Below are 19,864 nucleotides of genomic sequence, written 5' to 3' on the forward strand. Positions count from 1 at the left end.
TGGCTCCACTTGACTCCCAACCTTTACCTCCTGCAATTAAGGTCACACTGAAGAGCAACTGGGTAGGACTTTACTGTCTTCAGTATAAAGCAAAACAGAACTTTAATAAAATCAAACTTTTTAGTTTTTTTTTCACCCCCAGGAGATTCTCTTGAAAACCCCAAACTAACAGACTCATTGACATACCCAACCCTGTCACGGTTTGCACATATTTTCACCTGCTACCTCAGTAGCATCTACTGCATTCCACATGCTGGAAAAGAAAGAGCAGTGTACACAACAAGGTGGTTGTAACATGCTGCATTGCAAAACTAATTATCTTTCAGAAAAATCTGATGTTCTGTCACTGTATCACATGGAGTAATCTAGTGTATTATGATATTCTTGCTTGCCTACTGCATACTCTTACTGTATTTGATTCACCTCTTCTTTAGGAAGCTGGACAGAGCAGGGAAATTAGGCAGAATCTCAGATCTCTGCAGTATAACCAGAACCACTCTGAATTTTTTATTCTTTATACAATAATCAAAATATATTTTGAAAGGCTGTCATGCTAATTATTATCAATTTTTTTTTAGTTGTAGTCCATAAAGGCCCCATTGCTTTACAAATACAGATAGACACCACCCTTCTCTCAGAGGGTTTACAACACACTATTTAGCAATCTGCCTGCCCCTAGATCAGTGATTCTCTTCCTTCTCTGTACTGGAATCCCATCCCCATATTAGCATTATGGGAAGGGCAGCGTGGTTGTGACCTCCAGGTTAAGAATCTCAGTTGCAGATTTAAGTTTAGCCTTCCTAGTAATTGATCCTTAAATCCGGATCAGATTTGAACACTGTAAACTTCTTTAAAGCCACCAGGATATAACCAAGAGGCTTGTTAAAAAAATTTTTTGACCCACTTTAAAATGAATAATCTGCTGTTGGAAAATGCTGTGAATTCTAATGGGCAGATAATTTTAAAAGGTCTGATTTTTGGTGACTACTACAAAATCATTGCAGCATCTGTTAACTTAAAATTCTTCCCACAGTGCGAAACAAGGAAGTAAATGAAAAGGCATCCCATTTAGCCGTGTTAGTATTTTCTCTATTTAAGTATAAGACAGCCTCTTGGACTCCCTGTTAGACCTTCATAACAGAATTTCAAATCCTGGAAATTTGATCTCTTGAAGGGTAACATATGCAGTCTCTCCCTCTTTTTTGTTTTAAACCCTATCCCCTTGCCTTTCACTTTTTCTTCATTTTAGCATTCTTTCTACATACACACACATATCTTGCCATGTTAAGGGAAGGACCAAGCAGGGTTCCTTATTGTGAAAGTATGTTTTCTTTCTCCACCATGACTCTTCCTATTTCAGACCCACCAACAGTGGTGTACTTAGTAAATCACGTCTTCCAACTTAATGCAGAAGAGTACCATAACATAAATATGGAGCAGAAAGTTGGATATGAAATGAGAATTGATGAAAGACTCATTTATGTGGCTTAACAGCCATTTCCTGAAGGTTATTTTCAGCATTGGCACAGGAAATGTATTACTAAAACTCTTTGATACTATGTTTCTTAAGGTGAAATTTTTACCATAAGAAGACATAATCTAATTGTTTGTATTATGAATGCGAAATAAAAACACATTTGAGTTGGATTTTGACATAAAAATACATTTTTCAAGTGTTAGGAAAGAGTAAGGCCAAAATTTTGACTTAAAATTAAATTTTATTCATATTTTAATTCATTAAATTTTAGTCTCACTACATGCAAAAATTACCAGTTCTTTCAGTTGTACTTGATTATGCACATCTAACTACAGTATTACAATATTGTACATATTTGTACTTTAAAATAAACATAACAAATACAATGCAGCAAGGCACACATTTGCCTTATCTGTTTGAATTCTGATATTCATTTTTTACGACCCCCTGATTTGTTTATGAAAGTTTTAGCTTTTTCCTTAAAGTGGGGGCTAACCTCAGTGTGTGTGAAAATCACTTTTATTGCAAAAATGCAAAATGGAATAAAAGCTTCCAAAATCTTTATGGGGCAATGAAAGGAATTTTACCCAAACTAATACCTTGATAGCAATCCAGTCTGATCCATGTGGGCAGACCACTCCAAGTGTGTAGAGCCCCTCTGCCTTCTGTGGCTTCCTCGTGGGAACCCTTATGCTGATCAGAATGGGATCAGAGCCTAAAACTGTCAAAAGGTTAGAAAAATCATCTACATTTTTTCCTCTTCAATGTGTCTGTGTGCAAAAAGCAGGGGAGAGGAGAGCCTGAGTAAGTCCAACATTATAAGAAATAACTGAGTTGTCTTTACCGGTCCATGTGTTTGGTTTGAGCCAAAGTGTCTCTCATCAAGTATCTTTGTGTGCCACTCAGGAAGCTGTGTCAGCTGATACTTGTATAAACATCACTGCTTTTAAGAGTTAAGTCACTCCATGTTTGTCTTTGATTTAATTAACTATTCTTTTCAGTACTGTTGTTTAGCTGTTTCTTTTGTTGGCTGTTGTCCGAAATGTAAAAGTTCAGAGAGAGCCCCAGATTTAGTTACTTCCAAACTGTGTCACGTTTCTTGAAGGGAGATTATATATATATATATATATAAAGATTTTTTTGTGGTTCAGTTTTTTGGGACTTGTGTTAATTCTTATTTCAGAGGATGGGGAGTTAAGCACCAGGCCTTCATGATACCACTGATGCAGTAAAGTAGCTTTTATGTTTTAAATATATATTGTTAGGAGCTTGTGTTCTCATTTTGTATGGTTCCCTTCCCCATCTGAAGATGATGTGCTTGAGATTTCAGCACAGACTGTTAAAACCTTCTAAAATTCTACCTACAGTGAATAACTTTTTTGTTTTGTATCCGGCTGGCAAGTAAAATACTTTTTTTCCTTGGTGTCAGTTATCGTAAAGGACAGGCAAATATATTTTTTGAACTGGGCTGGTAAATTTTCATGACAGTTCAGAAAAGCTGATGTATTAGGGTATGTTTAAACTGCAACTAGGAGCCTGCCTCCTTATCTGGGTAGACAAGACTCATGCTAGCTCTGCTCAAGCTAGTGCATTAAAAGTTAGTGGTGTGGCTTGAGTCTGTCTGTCTGGGCTGTGAAGCACACTGCTAGCTGCAGTGTAGACATACCCTTAGGTGGTAAAATCATGGTTGTAAGTTAGCTGTGTGTTTTAGAGGTCTTATTTTTTGCTCTTGTGTTTGTAGTTGTCTTTTCTTTTTCTCTCCTCTAAGATCTTTTTAGGGGTGTGTGACCTGTGACATAAGAAATGTTGATATGCAATGAGTTTCTATCTGTGTAAAACTAGAATGAATCTTCATACACATATTAGCAAGGAAGGCAAAAATACCAGTATCTCAATACTTCTCACAGGGACCTCTCTGCATTTAACACTAAATGGAGTCCCTGTTGGCCACAGTCACCTATGGTAGCAGGAAAGATCCTGCTTGCTTCAAAAGGAGAGGTAGTGGGCTCCCTAGCAGATAGCTTCATGTGAATGGCCCCAAAGTGATCGTGGTATTTATTATTATTATTTATTAATTCTAATTGGGGATGGCCACACTGCAAGGGTCCCTCCAGGAGAAGTGTGCCCGGAGATGGCTTTTAACTGGTCCTAGTGAGAGGAAGATCTGGGTATGGAGGTCTGTGTGCAGGTCTCGAGGCAATGTTATAGGTCGCTCTCTTTTTTGTCATTGCATATTGAATTTTCTGGTAATCATGCTTGATGTTGCTTCAGCCATATCATGTCAGATATGCACATTATAACATGCATAATGTATTTTGGCATGCTTCATTACCATGGCGCCTGTAGAGTTGTTTCAGTATACAATGTCTGCGGACGCTGCTTTTCATGGTATGTGCCATGGTGCTTTGAGGCTGAATTGGAACACCTTCGGACACATAGTTTGGCTTAGATTTACATATTGTCAGCATTCTCTTACTGTACATAACTTTAATGACTTGATTCAGAAAGGATGTTGGTTTAAAAAATAACCTTGTCAGAAATTAGTTTTAACTGAGATTTTAAAATTAAAGATCTGCTTAAAATATGGTTCTTGTATATAGCTCATGGAACATCCAAGACATGCATGCATATTTATGTTGAATGTTCCAAGAGATGCATAGAGGAATCATCAATCAGGGCTCTAACAGAACAATGAAAAATGCTTCTGCAACTATAGGAGGATGACATCCTGCTATGAAAGTTGTCATGATGTACTCGTGGAAGCAGTAGTTTGCATTTGATATCTGAGTTAAATAGCAGGGATAAAAAATAGTGTTAGTTTGGTTTTAGTTTTCCCTTTTTAAGACTTTTCTTTGTTAGCAGTTTTTAAAGGCAGTGCAAGTGCATATATATGTGAGGTATGATGATTTTAAAAAGTGGCGTAGTAAAAATTTTATACAAATACATAACCACCAAATACTCATCAATCCAGAAGAGATCTTAAAAAGAGAGAGAGAGGAAAAAAAAATGCCACAAAACATTTCTCTGGAGTGTGGAGTCAACCCCCTCCAAATCCCCACTGAAGGAAGAGGACGTGGGGTGTCCCTGATCTGAGGTCAAAAAATAAAGTCTGCTAGTTAAAAAGACAAGATTATGTTCTAGTTTCTCTACTGTGTTTCAATTCTAGAAGTTTTCTAAAAGGGTAATTATCAAAACTGTCATGGTTTTTATAGATTTCAGAGTAGCAGCCGTGTTAGTCTGTATCCGCAAAAAGAACAGGAGTACTTGTGGCACCTTAGAGCAGGCCTGCACAACATGCGGCCCGCGGAGCCTCACTGTACGGCCCCCGGGGGGATTCTGAATCCCCCGCACATGGCGTTCTGTGGGCAGCCCAGAGCCCTTTGAATACCAACCGCGGCAGGCAATCAAAGTGCTCTGTGCTGCCCGCAGTGGCGACAGGCAATCAAAGGGCTCTGTGTTGCCCGCAGCTGCGGGGAGTGCAGAGCCCTTTAAATCCCAGCCGCGGCAGGGAATCAAAGGTCTCTGGGTTGCCCGCAGCCGCGGGGAGCCCAGAGCCCTTTAAATCCCAGCCGCGGCAGGGAATCAAAGCAGGGAGGTTTTGGCCCTCAGCTGTTTTCTTTGGAGGAATTTGGCCCTCGCCGATTTACGAGTTGTGCAGGCCTGCCTTAGAGACTAACAAATTTATTTGAGCATAAGCTTTCATGGGCTACAGCTCACTTCTTCGGATGCATCTCTAAGGTGCCACAAGTATTCCTTTTCTTTTTATGGTTTTTATAGAAACTTCCAAAGTAATCTCCAAAATCAAATTGCTCAGGTGCTTGATTTCCTGGCCCCCCCGCCCCATTCTATTCATGCTGCTTGAAGGATCTCTGAGGCCCTGTCTACACTGCCACTTTACAGCGATGCAACGCTGTAAAGTGGCAGTGTAGACCGTGCACCAGCGCTGGGAGTTGTGCCCCTCATTGAGGTGTATGCCACAACTACACAGCCACATTAAAGCGCTGCCAGTGAAGACATACCTTAAATGTTCATGCAGTGTACCCGTGCACTCCTTAATCCTTTCTGTGACATTCTTTAACAGATTAGGAGAGACTTGACCCACAACAGTAAAGATAGTGTGAATCCTCGCAGCTGCCTTGATCTATTTCTTCTTTTAAAAAAAAATCTTCTGCAGAAGTATCTGTGTCCTTCAGTGCTCTGAATATCTACAAAGGCAGAGCTCACAACCACTTACCAGTGAAACTCACAATTGTAAACTTAGTGGCAAAATAAAAGGAAGATCAAAATTAACTGATTGGTTTCCTTGTGCCTTGCCATAATGTCAAGCCAACAAAGCTATCTCACCTATTGCCCTTTGTGCTGGGGCAAGTCCCACTGATACAAAGGGCTTACCCTATGGACTTGTCTTCGCTGCACTATTAATTCCTTGTTTACTGCTTGTTATAGTTTGAGCTTTGCCCCTAATCTTGTCCTTTCCCACACAAGCAAATCTCTAGCTCTAGTTAAGTGGTGCCTTAAACTCCAGCTAGCTGGCCCACCCAGGTGTAGGTGGAAGCTTGAGTGCAGCTGATGATGTAGTCCTGTAGTTGTTTTAGATAAGTTTTTTAATTAGGGCTGGTAATCGCGATTAATCGCTCTGTTAAACAATAGAATACTATTTATTTAAATATTTTGAATGTTTTCTGCATTTTCAAATATATTGATTTCAGTTACAACACAGACTACGAAGTGTACAGTGCTCACTTAATATTTATTTTTATTACAAATATTTGCACTGCAAAAAAACAAAAGAAATATTTTTCCAATTCACCTAATACAAATACTGTAATACAATCTCTTTATCATGAAAGTTGAACTTACAAATGTACAATTATGTGCAAAAAATAACTTCACTCTAAAACACAATGTCACCTGAAAGTGAGAACAGGCATTTGCATGGCACTGTTCTAGCTGGCATCACAAGATATTTACATGCCAGATGTGCTAAAGATACATATGTCCCTTCATACTTCAACCACTATTCCAGAGGGCATATGTTCATGCTAATGACAGGTTTTGCACAATAACAATCTAAAGCAGTGTGGACCAACGCGTGTTCATTTTAATCATTTGAGTCAGATGCCACCACGGCAGAGGGCTAATTTTCTTTTTTGTTGGTTCGGGTTCTGTAGTTTCCACATCTGAGTGTTGCTCTTTTTTTAGACTTCTGAAAGTATGCTGCACACCTCATCCCTCTCAAAATTTTGGAAGGCACTTCAGATTTTTAAACCTTGGGTCCAGTGCTGTAGCTATCTTTAGAAATCTCACATTGGTACCTTCTTTGTGTTTTGTCAAATCTGCGGTGAAGGTATTAAAATGAACAACATGTGCTGGGTCATCATCTGAGACTGCCATAATATGAAATATAGGGCAGAATGCAGGTAAAACGGAGCAGGAGACATACAATTCTCCCCCAAGGAGTTCAGTCACACATTTAATTAACACTTTTTTTTTTAATAAGCGTTGTCAGCATGGAAGCATGTCCTCTGCAATGGTGGCCGAAGCATGAAGGGATATATGAATGTTTAGCATATCTAGCATGTAAACACCTTGTAATGCCAGCTACAAAAGTGCCATGTGAAAGGCCTGTTCTAACTTTCAGGTGACGTAAACAAGAAGCACGCAGCATTATCTCCTGTAAATGTAAAAAAACTTGTTTGTCTTAGCAATTGGCTGAACAAGAAGTGGGACTGAGTGAACTTGTAGGATATAAAGTTGTACGTTGTGTTGTTTTGGAGTCCAGTTTTTTTTAAAAAAATCTATATTTGTAAATTGCACTTTCACGATAAAGAGATGACCGTACTCTACAGTACTTGTATGAGATGAATTCAAAAATACTCTACTCTTTTGTTTATCATTTTACAGTGCAGATATTTATAATAAAAAATAATATAAAGTGAGCACTGTATACTTTGTATTCTGTGTTGTAATTGAAATCAATATATCTGAAAATGTAGAAAAACATCCAAAAATATGTAATAAATTGCAGTTGGCATTCTATAGTTTAGTAGTTTGATTAAAACTGCAATTAATTTTTTTAACCACGATTAATTTTTGAGTTAATCATGTGAGTTGACTGCGATTAATCGGCAGCCCTAGTTTTAATAAAAATTTTACTTATTTATAATTGTATACAAAAACTACATTAAAGAACTTCTGGCTTCAGTACTGTAGCCCTGGGCTGGAATATGCTCCGCTGTTCTGTGGGGATGGTGGATGCTCAGTCCAATCACACGTAGGCGCTGTGAGAGAATGGAGAATGCTCAGAGAGGGCAGAATTTTCAGGGATTTCAGCTGTTAAACTCTAGCAAGTCTCTGGGACCCATATGATCTACAGATATTTTTTAATAAACTATTAAAAGAAAGAGACATGATGGAGTTGACATACATACTTCACAGGGAAAAAACTTATGTTGCCATTATAACCATAACATTTTCAGATTTTGTTTATGGTTGTGCTTAAAGTTTAGACGCCCATAAGAGTTTCATACTTACAAGCAGTTTTTGTTTCTTGCCAGAATTGCCACGTCATAATTTACAAAGAATTGCCACAGTGTCTCTTACCTTCCATTTTTTTCATGTGACATAAATAGTGTTATAGGTTGTTTTACTGGTAATCTTACTCAGCAAGCAATAAGAAAAATCTAGTATTACCATTTAAATACCCATTAAAATGCTACATTATCAGACAAATGAACATTCTTAAGATTATGTAAATAACAAAAAGTTTAACCACATCTATCTATAGACAGCTGGATCACATGATATGGCAGGATATTCTTACTCAAGGGACAGTGTGATGAGTTAACAGTGAGGTGTTTCACATGACTGATAATGCAGAAGTTTCTCATACCAAAAAGCTTATTAATGTTGAGGGCATGGACAAAGAATATCTGATAAAGAGGAAACAAGATCAGGATGGATATTTTGGGAGAGAGTAGGATTACAGAAGTCTGTGCGAGTGCTTAACACAGAACAGAACAACTACTCCCTGAAGAAAGCTTTGACATAAAATTGTGTTATTAGCGGGAATTAATACATGGTGGCAAAGTTTTAAAAAGAGGATAGGAAGGTAGAAAAAGAGAAGACGACTATGGCACATGGGCAGAGAAGCTAAAATGGCCATGAAGGAAAGATTGAGGCATACAATACAAGGGAGAGAAGAATTTTCTAAATGAAGATGCACTCAAATTTCATTAAAGAGCTTATATGGATAGGACTGTCTTTAAGATGTGATTAAAGTACCAAATCCATTAAATCCAAATATTGAAATCTTCAGATCTCTCTTTGGGAGCGCTGATCAAAAGCCCATGGAAGTATTTTCATTCTGCATGGGCTTGCCATTTGGTCCATGAACACTTGAGATATTTGTGTCTACAAAAGTTGCTAAATGGGCGTTGATTTTCATTATTAATCTGTAGAGAAGTATCTACAGATAAGGTTAAACTACTGAGGTAAAAGAATATGAGGGGTTGTGTTGTACAGTGACCCACGGAGCTGGGGAAATGGGAGGAGCATGATGAATGGACTTAAAGCTGAACAGGAATTACTCTGAGAGAGTATGGCAGCTGGGATGGCTAGCTCTTTTGGGTTTAAAAATAAAATAGCCGTAAGAAACATTCCTGGAGCACTCTGCTGGATCCGGATGGTCTCAAAGAGACCTTTAGAACTATAACAGATATTCTTAACTTTCCTATACACTCAAGAAGTTGAGATGCATCTTCAGTCTGAGGTATGTTCCAAAATACAGCGGATGACAAAAAGGATGTGTTTCTAATATGGCTATTTATACTACTGTACAATTTAGACTGCTTTTTGTTTTATATTTGGTATAAATCTTGTTATAAATGTTATGTCCATTCTTTTTCTCATTCATGAAGGATCCAGACAAACCTTTGTCCAAGGGGGAAATTTAACACAAGTATACCACGAGGTTGAATTTGGTAATCTTTTCAAAATGTGAAGGACTGACCCCTTCAAAGTGTCCAGTGGTGACTTGGGCAGCCCTGGGATCATAGAATTTCAGAAACCTGTGTTTAAAAGATCTCAGTCTTCTTTGCTATAAAACGTAATCTATCTTGCAGCGTTATTTTTCTCTACTTTTGACACAAGCTGATCAGTTCAAATTACATTTTACATAAAGTCAAGAAATTATACGTCACATACTGTAGCTTGGATATTGAGGACTTTGGATAAATTACAGTAAAAACATAAGGACTGAAATTTTCAGAGCTACCTAGAGGGATTTCAAGCCTCCAGATTCCATGTGCATCTTTGAAAAATCTCATCCAGGAAGTAGAGCAAAATATTTTTAGTACAGATTTGCCAGTTTGACAGAATTATGCCAGATGCCCTGCACATGGTATGTTACCGGTAGAAATATGGGGATGTGGGGGGGGTTAGACCACAATGTTATGACAATAGTCTTGTTTTTGGCATAGAATGAAATAATTTCTTGTTATCTGTTCTCAAGAGCTATAGCTATGCTCTCTGTCACAGTTTCAGGGTAACTGTGCCTTTAATCCCCTCTGTAGTCTATTTCAGGATTGCCCACTCAGGCATCTAGCCCTCACCTTTCTCTGGGCAGAGATCCACATCCCTCTCCCTTCTCTTTAGACTTAAGCTAAAATGCCTCTGCAATGCATGTTGCTTCTCTTGGCAGGTCTGACTAATGACCAGCCCCTGTTCTTTTGTTTCTCTCCAAGAGCGATGACCAGTGAATGACTGCGGTCATGAGTAACATACGCACACTCTTCTTTCATTTACTTGAGGACAAAAGCATCCAGAGAAAACAACATATAAAACAATAAAAGGATATAAACACTTTACCAACAGATCCACATCAGTCCTATGGAGACCCTGGCAGGTTCAAGGTCTTCCAACCCTTCAGCAAGGTTGGGTATCATCTACACACAAGGTCATCTGGTTTTTTTGCATCAAAATGAAGGCGCCTCTGCCAGGTTAAACTCAGCCTTCTATACCAAAAGCCCTTTCTTTGTCTCCTTGGGCCTCTGATATCTGAACTTGTATATGCAAACCATCCCCAGGGGCAGTACTTCTCTAAAGCTGTTTACATTCCCAAGGACTGCAATAATCTCCCCCCCCACCACTGTTTTAAGTTCCTGGAGATGCGGTGGTAACCCTCCCCCAGGGAGTTACTCTAGTCCACAACGATGACCTGGAATATCAATAATGTTAATAAATAGTCCCCAAAGACACTGTTTGGGATCGAATGAGAGACAAGGTTTTAAGAAGCATGAGCAATAGAAATATAATTTGACTTAACTGCGCACATGGTTTTTATTTCCGAGGTGTATAGCATTTTGTTGTCCTAGACTCTGCTGTGTGAAAGCCTAACTCTGCAAAGTTCTGAGCACCAATGTGATCTTATCCAACCCTCTGGACCAAGTATCAATTGCTAGATGCTCTCTTCCCCCCCCCCCCCACTCCTCCCAAGCTCTTTAGCATGGTGGACTCAAAACCTGTGGGCTTCAAGCCCTGCCCATCCTGTGATGGACTAATCCATTTAAAAGATGGGCACAGTAAGTACTAGCTCTGTCTAGGAGAGTCGAACATATCTAGCAGTTGCTTGCTTTGCCTCACATTTTCTGGGCAGATGTGTAAGCATTTACCCCAACCCAGGTTCCTTGGTCACGTCAGCAGTGCAGGAGAAATTAAAGTGTCCTTGGGGGTACTCTTGGACTAACAGCCCAAAACAACTCGACCTCTTTGGAAGAAAGTCATATTCTTCTGCATGTGGCTAACTGCCAGGCCTTACTGGCCAAGTATGAGTTCCTAACCTGGGACCAAGTGACACCCTTCCTCACAAAGTTTCTGCTAGACAGCAGAGAGGAGCTAAAAGATAATTAAGGAAGGTCAGGTGGTGGCCAGGTTGGCACTACACATTGTGATGTATGCTTCCAACACCATTGCAAAGTCTCTGGCCACCATGGTGATGAAACACAGAGCGTGATGGCTCCAAGCATTGGGTATCCCAAGAGAGGTACAGGCCACTATTGAAGACTTGCACTTCAAGGGCAAGGAGCTATTTAGCAGGCAGACAAACAGCAATCTGCATTCACTGAAAGACTCAAAGGCCACCTTATGCTGTCTAGGGATTAACATCTCAGTTCTGTACCACAAGCCTTACTACCCTAAGTCCCAGTTGAAGCCGTGGACACTGTCTTACAAACACAGGGATCCTGAATACTGGGCCAGGAAAAGGCCAAGATAAAGCAGAGGGCACAGTCTTTCCCCTTCCTGATCAGTGCACCCCAATCTTAGAGCATGCCAGCAAACTTGACAGCTTGGTCGAGAGCCACATCCAATCCAGTGAATGAGCACTACTTTCAGAATCCACCTCCCTCCATTCCACCAGGAATGATCAGTTGTAACCAGGACGATCATTGCCCATGTCTCTCCCATCCAGTTCCACTCATTACCCCCTACCTGTACTTCTCCTGCACTCAGAAGTGGCCTTGTTGCTTCATCTAGGAGCCATACAGGAGGTTCCAACAGAATTCAGGGAAAGAGGCGGCTTCTCCTGATATTTCTTCATTCTGAAGAAGAAAGGAGGTCTTCATCCTATCCTAGAGCTGAGGAGACTGAATCAGCACCTACACTGTCCTGAAGTTCGATATGGTAATGCTTGCCTCTTTCATCCTGTCTCTCCAAGCTCAAAACTGGTTCATCTCTGGGAGGAAAGGAACTACACGGTATTCAGAGCTTTGTAATATTACCTTAATAGGACCAAGCCATTTTTGCTGTCTCCCAGTTTCTTTGTGCTCATTCTGTCCAGGGCATCTCATCGCAAAGAATCTCCAAGTGGATGCATGCAATGCTATCAGTTGGCTAATGAGCCTCTCTCTTCAGACATCAAGCCACACTCACTAGAGCATCTTTTGCTTGCTTCCGAAATGTGTTGGCCTCTGCAGGGCTTTGGAGCTGTGCTCCGGCTTCGCTCCAGCTCCAGGCAAAAACCTGCAGCTCCACTGCTCCGGAACTGCTCCGTAGCTGCTCCGGGCTCCAGCTCTGGGCTCTGCTCCAAAGCCCTCGGTCTCTGGGATCTGCAAGGCTGCAACATGGAGTAACCTACTGACTTTCATGAAATAGTATGTCCTTGACATTGCTGCCAGGGCAGATGCCAAGTTCAGGAGAGTGGTACTTTGTTCATTGTTTGACTGATTCAGCTGGTGCTCACTGCGACTGTCCTGAGGGTCTGGAATGGTGGGATCCATATGGACATACTTGAAGAAGAAAGAATGATTACTTGCCCTACGGTTAGTGTGGCTCTTTGAGATTATATAAATGTGGATCACAGGACTTGTACCCCATCCCCACTTTTTGGAATCCTCACCAGCCTGGGCTTTGAATTGTGAGGGTATGAGGAAAGGTCATGGTTCCCCACACCCATGCCCTCTTATGAGAGGCACAGGTTACATGCACGGCCCCAATGGATGGTGATGTACAAAAACATCCAGTGTCGCTTGCATGAGGCACATAAACCCCTACAGTGGGATCCTCGCTGACTGTAACATCTTGAAGAACTCCAGGTACTGTAGGGTAAGTAACTGCTCTTTGTCTACATCCATAGGAGTAGATGGGACAGGAGGGCATTCGGCACGTTGCTGTCTTTGAAAGCTGATCTGATGAATGGTGTATTGATTTGGTATAACTTGAAATTATTAGCTACTTAATTCCATAGTTGAAAATGTTGCTATACCTTTATCTCTCTCTCCTCTCCTCTCCCCCCCCTCCCCCCACCGCAGGTTAAAATAAACTGACATGTTTCTGTGTGAGTTTATCAGAGCATTTTAGGCTCTGCTCTCTATGTTGTTCTTATAAGAAGCTGCTTAATAGTTTTACAATAGTCTGTTTGCTATTTGCATCTTCCTTGCACTCTCTTTCCTTGTGAATTTTCTTCTTGGGAAACATTCTTAAGACCTTTACTGAAGATGTCAAGGTAGTTTAGAGGAGGAGGGTTGTTCATAGGATCAGCATGCATACTTGTCACACGAAATCTCTGCAAGTTACAAATATGGCTAAAATTAATGAGAACTGAGACCTCCATAATGCATGTACAGCTACAGAGCCTGATTATATTTTATAGTTTTGACAGCTGTCTAAAAGGGATAGCACTGTTTTTATTTTCACTGATTTTATGGATCACAAAAATGAACATTCTATAGCCCCCTTTAAAAAAAAAGTGGGTATGTATTGAACGGACTCCCTGTAACATTAATTTCAACCTCATGTAACTATTTAACTAGTGCATGCCTTGATAAACAAGCCTGAACATTTATGGGTACTCAATACCCAAATGTCTTTGTGTGCCTTTATTTAAAACAAAACAACCCCCCCCCAACAAGGTTGTCAAACTGATCATCATGTACAGAACAAACCCGAGTGCCATTAAAGAAAGCAGAGCAAAACAGAAACAAAAATGACAATCTCCCTTTATTGCTCTGCACATGAAATAAATATATTACTTCTATACGCACGCTAGCAAGAGGGGGTGGAATATCAAGCTTTGCCCTGGAGGATGACGAAGATCAGCTCTGGCATCTGTGACTGGTGTAAAGAACATAAAATCCTTTTGACTATTTCACTTGTATGGCACTCATTTGCTATGGCAATGAACATTGTGTAAATACCAGTATAGATACAGCATTCCAGAATCATAGGTCCTCTATGGAAAATCCTGTTCTATCTTCTCCAGGGCTCTTAGCACTTCCAGTAACAGTTAGCCCCATTGCTCTGATGGATAATTTTTCAAAGAAAAATTAAGTTATGCTAATATAAACCAACTATGTGTTTTGGGGTTTTTTTTCTTGTAGGGCATCAGAAGATCACAGTAATTCCAATGTGTTGATGGGAGAGGTTCAATCAGATGAAGAGATTATCAACAGCTCTGATGAGGACGATGACACAAATTCTGATTCTAGCAAAGGGGAGCTTGATCTTCAAGAATATAAGCAGGTGTATTTTGATTTTTAAAGCTGTGCTTCGTCAGTATTTTTTAGTTTCCCATATAGTTTATAAAGGGAATTTGGGGAGTATCTACATAAGAGATGTCTTGTTGTATAAATGTAAACCATCATTTTTCAGATGCTTTTTGCACCCTGATAACAGTAATTTTTTTTTAAAGCTTCATACTTGCTGTGGATTTGCAAATGTCCTTGATGTGAAGAACCCATGTTTAGAAATAGTCATAAAAACTGTGCACTGCTCAGTCCATTAGTTCATTCTTAACACCTCAAAGAGTTGTGGGCCTGTAGTCCTACACACCACCCACCTGTATATGTAGAGTTTTACAAACTGAAGTGTGAAAGAGTCAAACTTGACTGCTTTGTCTGCATGTTTTAGACTGCACATTTACTAAAGCTCTTAATCTCATGCTCTGGACCTTTGAGTCCCAGAGTTTCCTGCTTTCTGCGGTGTGAACTGAAGAACATTGGAAACTGTTTACCGGGAATGGAGAAGCCAAAGGGTTAGGGACTGGAAAACGGGTCACTAGAACTGCTGAGGCCCTTCCCAGTGCCATCTCATTGGTATTAGGGGCATGGGCAGGTGAAACTATTGTGATATAGGAGTGTTCCAGCCAAGTGTTTGAGGAAGGAACGGCTACTTTTCAGTGACAACTTCTGGTTCAGGAGAACAGTATTCTTGAAGTTGTATGTCCAGCCACACAAGCCTTTCAAATCAGTAAACTGTCTTGGGGCAAGTACGCAGTCCACAAATTGTTAGCTTCCTTGGACTGAAACATATGAGACCTTGCCTCTAAACCAGTGCTCAGCTGCTCCTTTCCAATAGCCAGAGTAGATATGGGGCCCAACCCTCACCCTGTTTTGGGGATAATGTAGAATTCCTGTTTCTTGGATTTAAGAGTCACTGCTCTGGCCCACACTACTGGGCTTTCCTAATTGTATCTACTCTATCAAATGCAGAGGTACCCATTAAAGAGGGTTTTTTTTTGTTTTGTTTTGTTTTCTTCTCTCTGCTAGTCCTGGTGACCTAGCTGGCACATTTCCCATTTAAGCGCCTCAATTCAGTGCCTTCAAAGTAATGAGGTACAGTGTTCCTTTGTGTGCTCTCCACAAGATCCTTCTTAGCAGGCTTGTTCTGCCCCAAGCGCTCTGGAGGCACCTTAGCCATGATGCCTAGGTTCTGGTTCTCTCTTCACTGCTGTGTGTGCTGGATGGCATGTCTTTGGAAGACACTTCCTATGTGTCCTCCTTTTTCCATCCCTCCTTCAAGCCAAGGGTGACTGGCTAATAAAGCAACCTTTTTTAATCAGTTGATGATCTGGGGTTCCATCTCCTTTCCTATGGGCTTCCTTTGCCATATTTTCTTACAAGCATTAGAGGTTTCTGTCAGCTTCCCAGCATCCTTGAAATCTGCATGGCTGTAGATTCTGGCGTCGGCTTTCCTTCAGACCGGCTGGGACTGCTGCTTCTTCACCTCCTTACAGGGCAAGTATCTTTTTGCTCTATGGTGGAATGTTATTTCAGACACCTGCCTGCGAAGGAGAACTCGATATAGGATTTCCCATTGCCAGAAAGAAAAGAGCTCATGTTCAACAAGGTGAAAGTGTTGTATAACAGCTTTGAATTTCTTCATATTTTTCTGCTAGTGCCCTGAAACCTTGATCCTAATAAATCAACTTTTCTCTTGAGTAAGTTGGGGTGCGGCGGGAGTCAGCAGCACAGCCTGTTCCTGTGTAGCTAACCAAAATTGTGTATGGCTATATCAGCTAACATCTCAATGTAAATATCTTTCTCACAAAATTCAGAAAGGCATTCCTAGAAACACACAGTGCAACGCTGCTCTGCTCATGAAACATCTCGTGTTTCATAGAATATACTCTTGCCTTCATGTAACTCAGAACTGGTGGTGAACCATCTGGTTTTTAACTTGCTCAGCTGGCCTGTGGCGCGTGGACTCTGACAGCTGCAGATTAACTTTACCAACAATTTGCCTCTTGCTTGAAACTTGTAACAGTTCCTGCAGCTGCAGGGGAAAATGAAACAATCTCTGCATTGGTAATCAGCTCTTTGGTGGGTTTATTTTGTTTTGCTTGGCAAATATATCCAGTCTCTAATGATGTTTCTCACCCACAATAGCGGGTACAGTAAACAACTGCTGAGAGAGAACACCTCAGTTTTTACCCTTTTATCACCTGAAAACTGAGAGAACTCAAGGCCCAAAATTTGAAGACTATTCTTCAAACTCTCTTGCCTTCCAAATGATTGTCTTCTGACTGAACAAACAGTGTGGCATTTCCAGTGCCAGCTGATCTGAGAAAAAATTTCCAAATGGTGTTGAAAAAACAAAGGGATGATATCTTAGCTCATGCTTATTTTGCATTAGTATTTTACTATTGTCTAATCATTACTTTTAAATTAGTTTGCAACTGTCAATTATAGAGTGTTGACAGTTATTGTTTTGTAAAATCACGGACTGCATGTGAGTTTATTCCCATAATGTTAACTATAATCTCCATAGAGAGAGGGAGAAAGATGTGCACCCTATCCTTGTATAAATATAAATGTCCTGAATTTGGTTGGTTTTAGGGATTATTTCTAGACACTAATATGGAGGCTTTGCTAAATACAAATCTAATTGATATGAATGGAAGAGCTAGGGTTTCACTGCTGAAATAGTCTTGTTTCAATGTAGTACAAAATACTAAGGCCTAGCTGAGGATTGTAGGAACTATAATTTGGTTTCCAGCTCTCAATAATAATTTATATGATAGTTGCTCTTCGAAGGAGAACTGCAAATCCTGACCAAAGCTTGCAGCATTAGTACTTTGGTCTAGCAATGCTACTGATGCCAGTAGGCACTGGTGGGAGACTATCAACTGAAAATGAGGCCTCCTGGATTCTGTTCACAGCTGTGACCCTCATTTGCATTGTGACCTTGAGCAAGTTGCTTCTCTGTGCCTTGAGTTCCCCATCTTTAAAACAGGGCTGATACCTACATTGGTAAAGCACTTTGTGGTCATTGGATAAACAGCACTGAGTAAGTGCAACATGTTACTATTATTGTAGCTTCACTAGTTGCTACGGTTGCCAACCCTCCAGTATTGTCTGGGAGTCTCCAAGAATTAAAGATTAATCTTTAATTAAAGATTATGTCATGTGAGGAAATCTCCAGGAATATGTCCAGCCAAAATTTGCAACCCTACTAGTTGGGTAACAAATTACTCCAACATTCAGAATTTAATTTCTTAGGTTTTGTAGTCCTGTAGCCTGATATCTGTCGTCCTTACCTTTGTATGGATAGGATTAGTGCCTGGGACATCAGAATAACAAACATACAGTATATGACTTCTGAAATTCTTAGAGATCAGCAAACCGTCACTTTAATTATTGATGTAACATCCTACAATATTGATAGAAATAAAATTGTATGCATCTGCATTACAATCACCTTTTTGAAATAGGAAATTAAGCAATAAACCTTTCAAAGAGAAATATTGCAACCTTATTTCAAACATCATTAACAAGTATATAACAGTGTAATAAAAACGGCTAAAGTTCTAAGGTAAATCACTTGGTGCCTGCTCTTTAACTACTGTTCTGCATATGATTTCACCAGAACTTCAGCTTGCTATTGTTTGTTCTCTGTGTTACATACCGGCATATCTAAGATTTATTTTCATTTTATCTCTCCTTTAACTCCCCATTGTAATGGAAAACCTACATTGTTAATAGACATAGTGTCAGCTGATAACTGCTAGGCAGGTGGCAAGCCAGTACTGCTACTATAGAGGTATATTAAAAAAAAAGGCAAACTGTACACACAATTAGACTCTGCAAAAGCATCTTTGCATGCCTGTCATCTTGCCCTCATTAATATTAAGCTTTAGCCCTGATCCTGCAAGCTACTCTGTCTAGGTCGATTCCTCCACCCACATGGAGCTCCACTGACTTCGCTGGAGCTCATCAAAAGTCTATCACAGGGATTATCATCTCCGTGTTATCGGGTGACAGCTTGCAGGGCCTGGGCCTCAGATTGTAAATTCTCTGGTGCCCTTTATACATGTTTGTACAGGATCTGGTGCAATTGTGCTGTAATGCAAATAATTCCACATTCCATTTTATTAGACAGTATCTTAAATATTCATATTTCTGTCTTTTTTTTTCCTCTTGCACTCATAAGACTGGGGATTCAGTCTTTTACACTTTTTTCTTTTTGAGGGATCCCATAACAATTCAAGGATTAAAATATCAGATGAGATAGCTGGGTGTGGGGGTTGGTTGTGAGAATTCTCATATATTTGGCTTTGGAAAAAATGAGAATTAATGGCATTCTACGGTGATTGGATTAAACAGAACACTATTATAATTCAATCCCTGTGCTCAGGCCTTGTGCTATCATATCATGTTGAGGGATGTGTATACATATACATGTGTGTGTGTGCATGTGTTTCAGGAGTGAAATCTTATTTTACAAAGATTACATTTCTTCTATACAGTAGACTTGCTAGCTAAAGAAATCTGATTGTAATTAATTTTAGTTAATTTTTTTTTAGATTTAATAAGGCAGATTCTCAATAGTTAGTATTACTTTGAAAAGAAAAAAGTTATTTCCTGTTACATTTTTGTCTTTATTAAAAGCAGCATGAAAAAATTAACAAAATCTGTGTTCATCTCTTGACAAATGTTCCTAAAACCCATTTGAGTTTACTGCAGATTTATATACCATAGTCACAAATGAGCCAATTAAATTATTATGGATATAGAGTATTATCCACACTCCACTTCTTTCAATAGCTGACAGCTGTCACTTTCAGTATGGGCTCTGACGTTTTCCAGAGTTTCTAGACAGGGATGCTAGTGCTTATTTATAGATTAGCATTTACACATCATTCTATCCAATTATATTCTAAATTCAATTTCACAAGAATTAATCTCTGAATACTAATAGACTTTGGAGCAGTATAAAGTGATATTTTTAGTAGGAAATTTGGCTTGAAGTTGATCTTTGCTATTTGTTTGTGAGTACACAGTGTAACATGTAATTTTATCTGCAGAGCAAAGCAGCTGGAAAGAAAACGAAAGTTTACCATATTGCCAAGGAGATCATGAGCTCGGAGAAAGTGTAGGTGTTAATGCTAAACTCAAAATACTTATTCAGTTTATTTTAATTCTGCAGTTCAAATGTAATTATTTGCTTTTTATTACTTTTCTAACAGATTTGTGGATGTGCTAAAGCTCTTACACATTGTAAGTATCTAGTACATTTTTTTTGTTCTTTGTTCTCTTAAAGTTCAGCATTTATACAATATTGTACTGAACTGTATTTTCTTTAATATTTCCTCATTTAAAACACTGAATAAGC

At 39.6% G+C, this 19,864-nt stretch overlaps 1 protein-coding gene across 2 annotated transcripts in view; it reads left to right on the forward strand.

Annotated features, from left to right (window-relative positions):
* The window catches only part of FGD6 (FYVE, RhoGEF and PH domain containing 6), a 100,135-nt gene that overhangs the window by 21,345 nt on the left and 58,926 nt on the right, over positions 1-19,864 (forward strand). For both annotated transcript variants that reach the window (XM_039495664.1, XM_039495663.1), the window contains exons 3-5: positions 14,353-14,494; positions 19,557-19,624; positions 19,719-19,749. In XM_039495664.1, the coding sequence (XP_039351598.1) occupies positions 14,353-14,494; positions 19,557-19,624; positions 19,719-19,749 (241 nt within the window). The remainder of the gene's footprint in view (positions 1-14,352; positions 14,495-19,556; positions 19,625-19,718; positions 19,750-19,864) is intronic.

Source organism: Mauremys reevesii, linkage group 1, assembly GCF_016161935.1.
Source record: "Mauremys reevesii isolate NIE-2019 linkage group 1, ASM1616193v1, whole genome shotgun sequence".
In the NCBI taxonomy this organism is placed as follows: domain Eukaryota; kingdom Metazoa; phylum Chordata; order Testudines; family Geoemydidae; genus Mauremys; species Mauremys reevesii.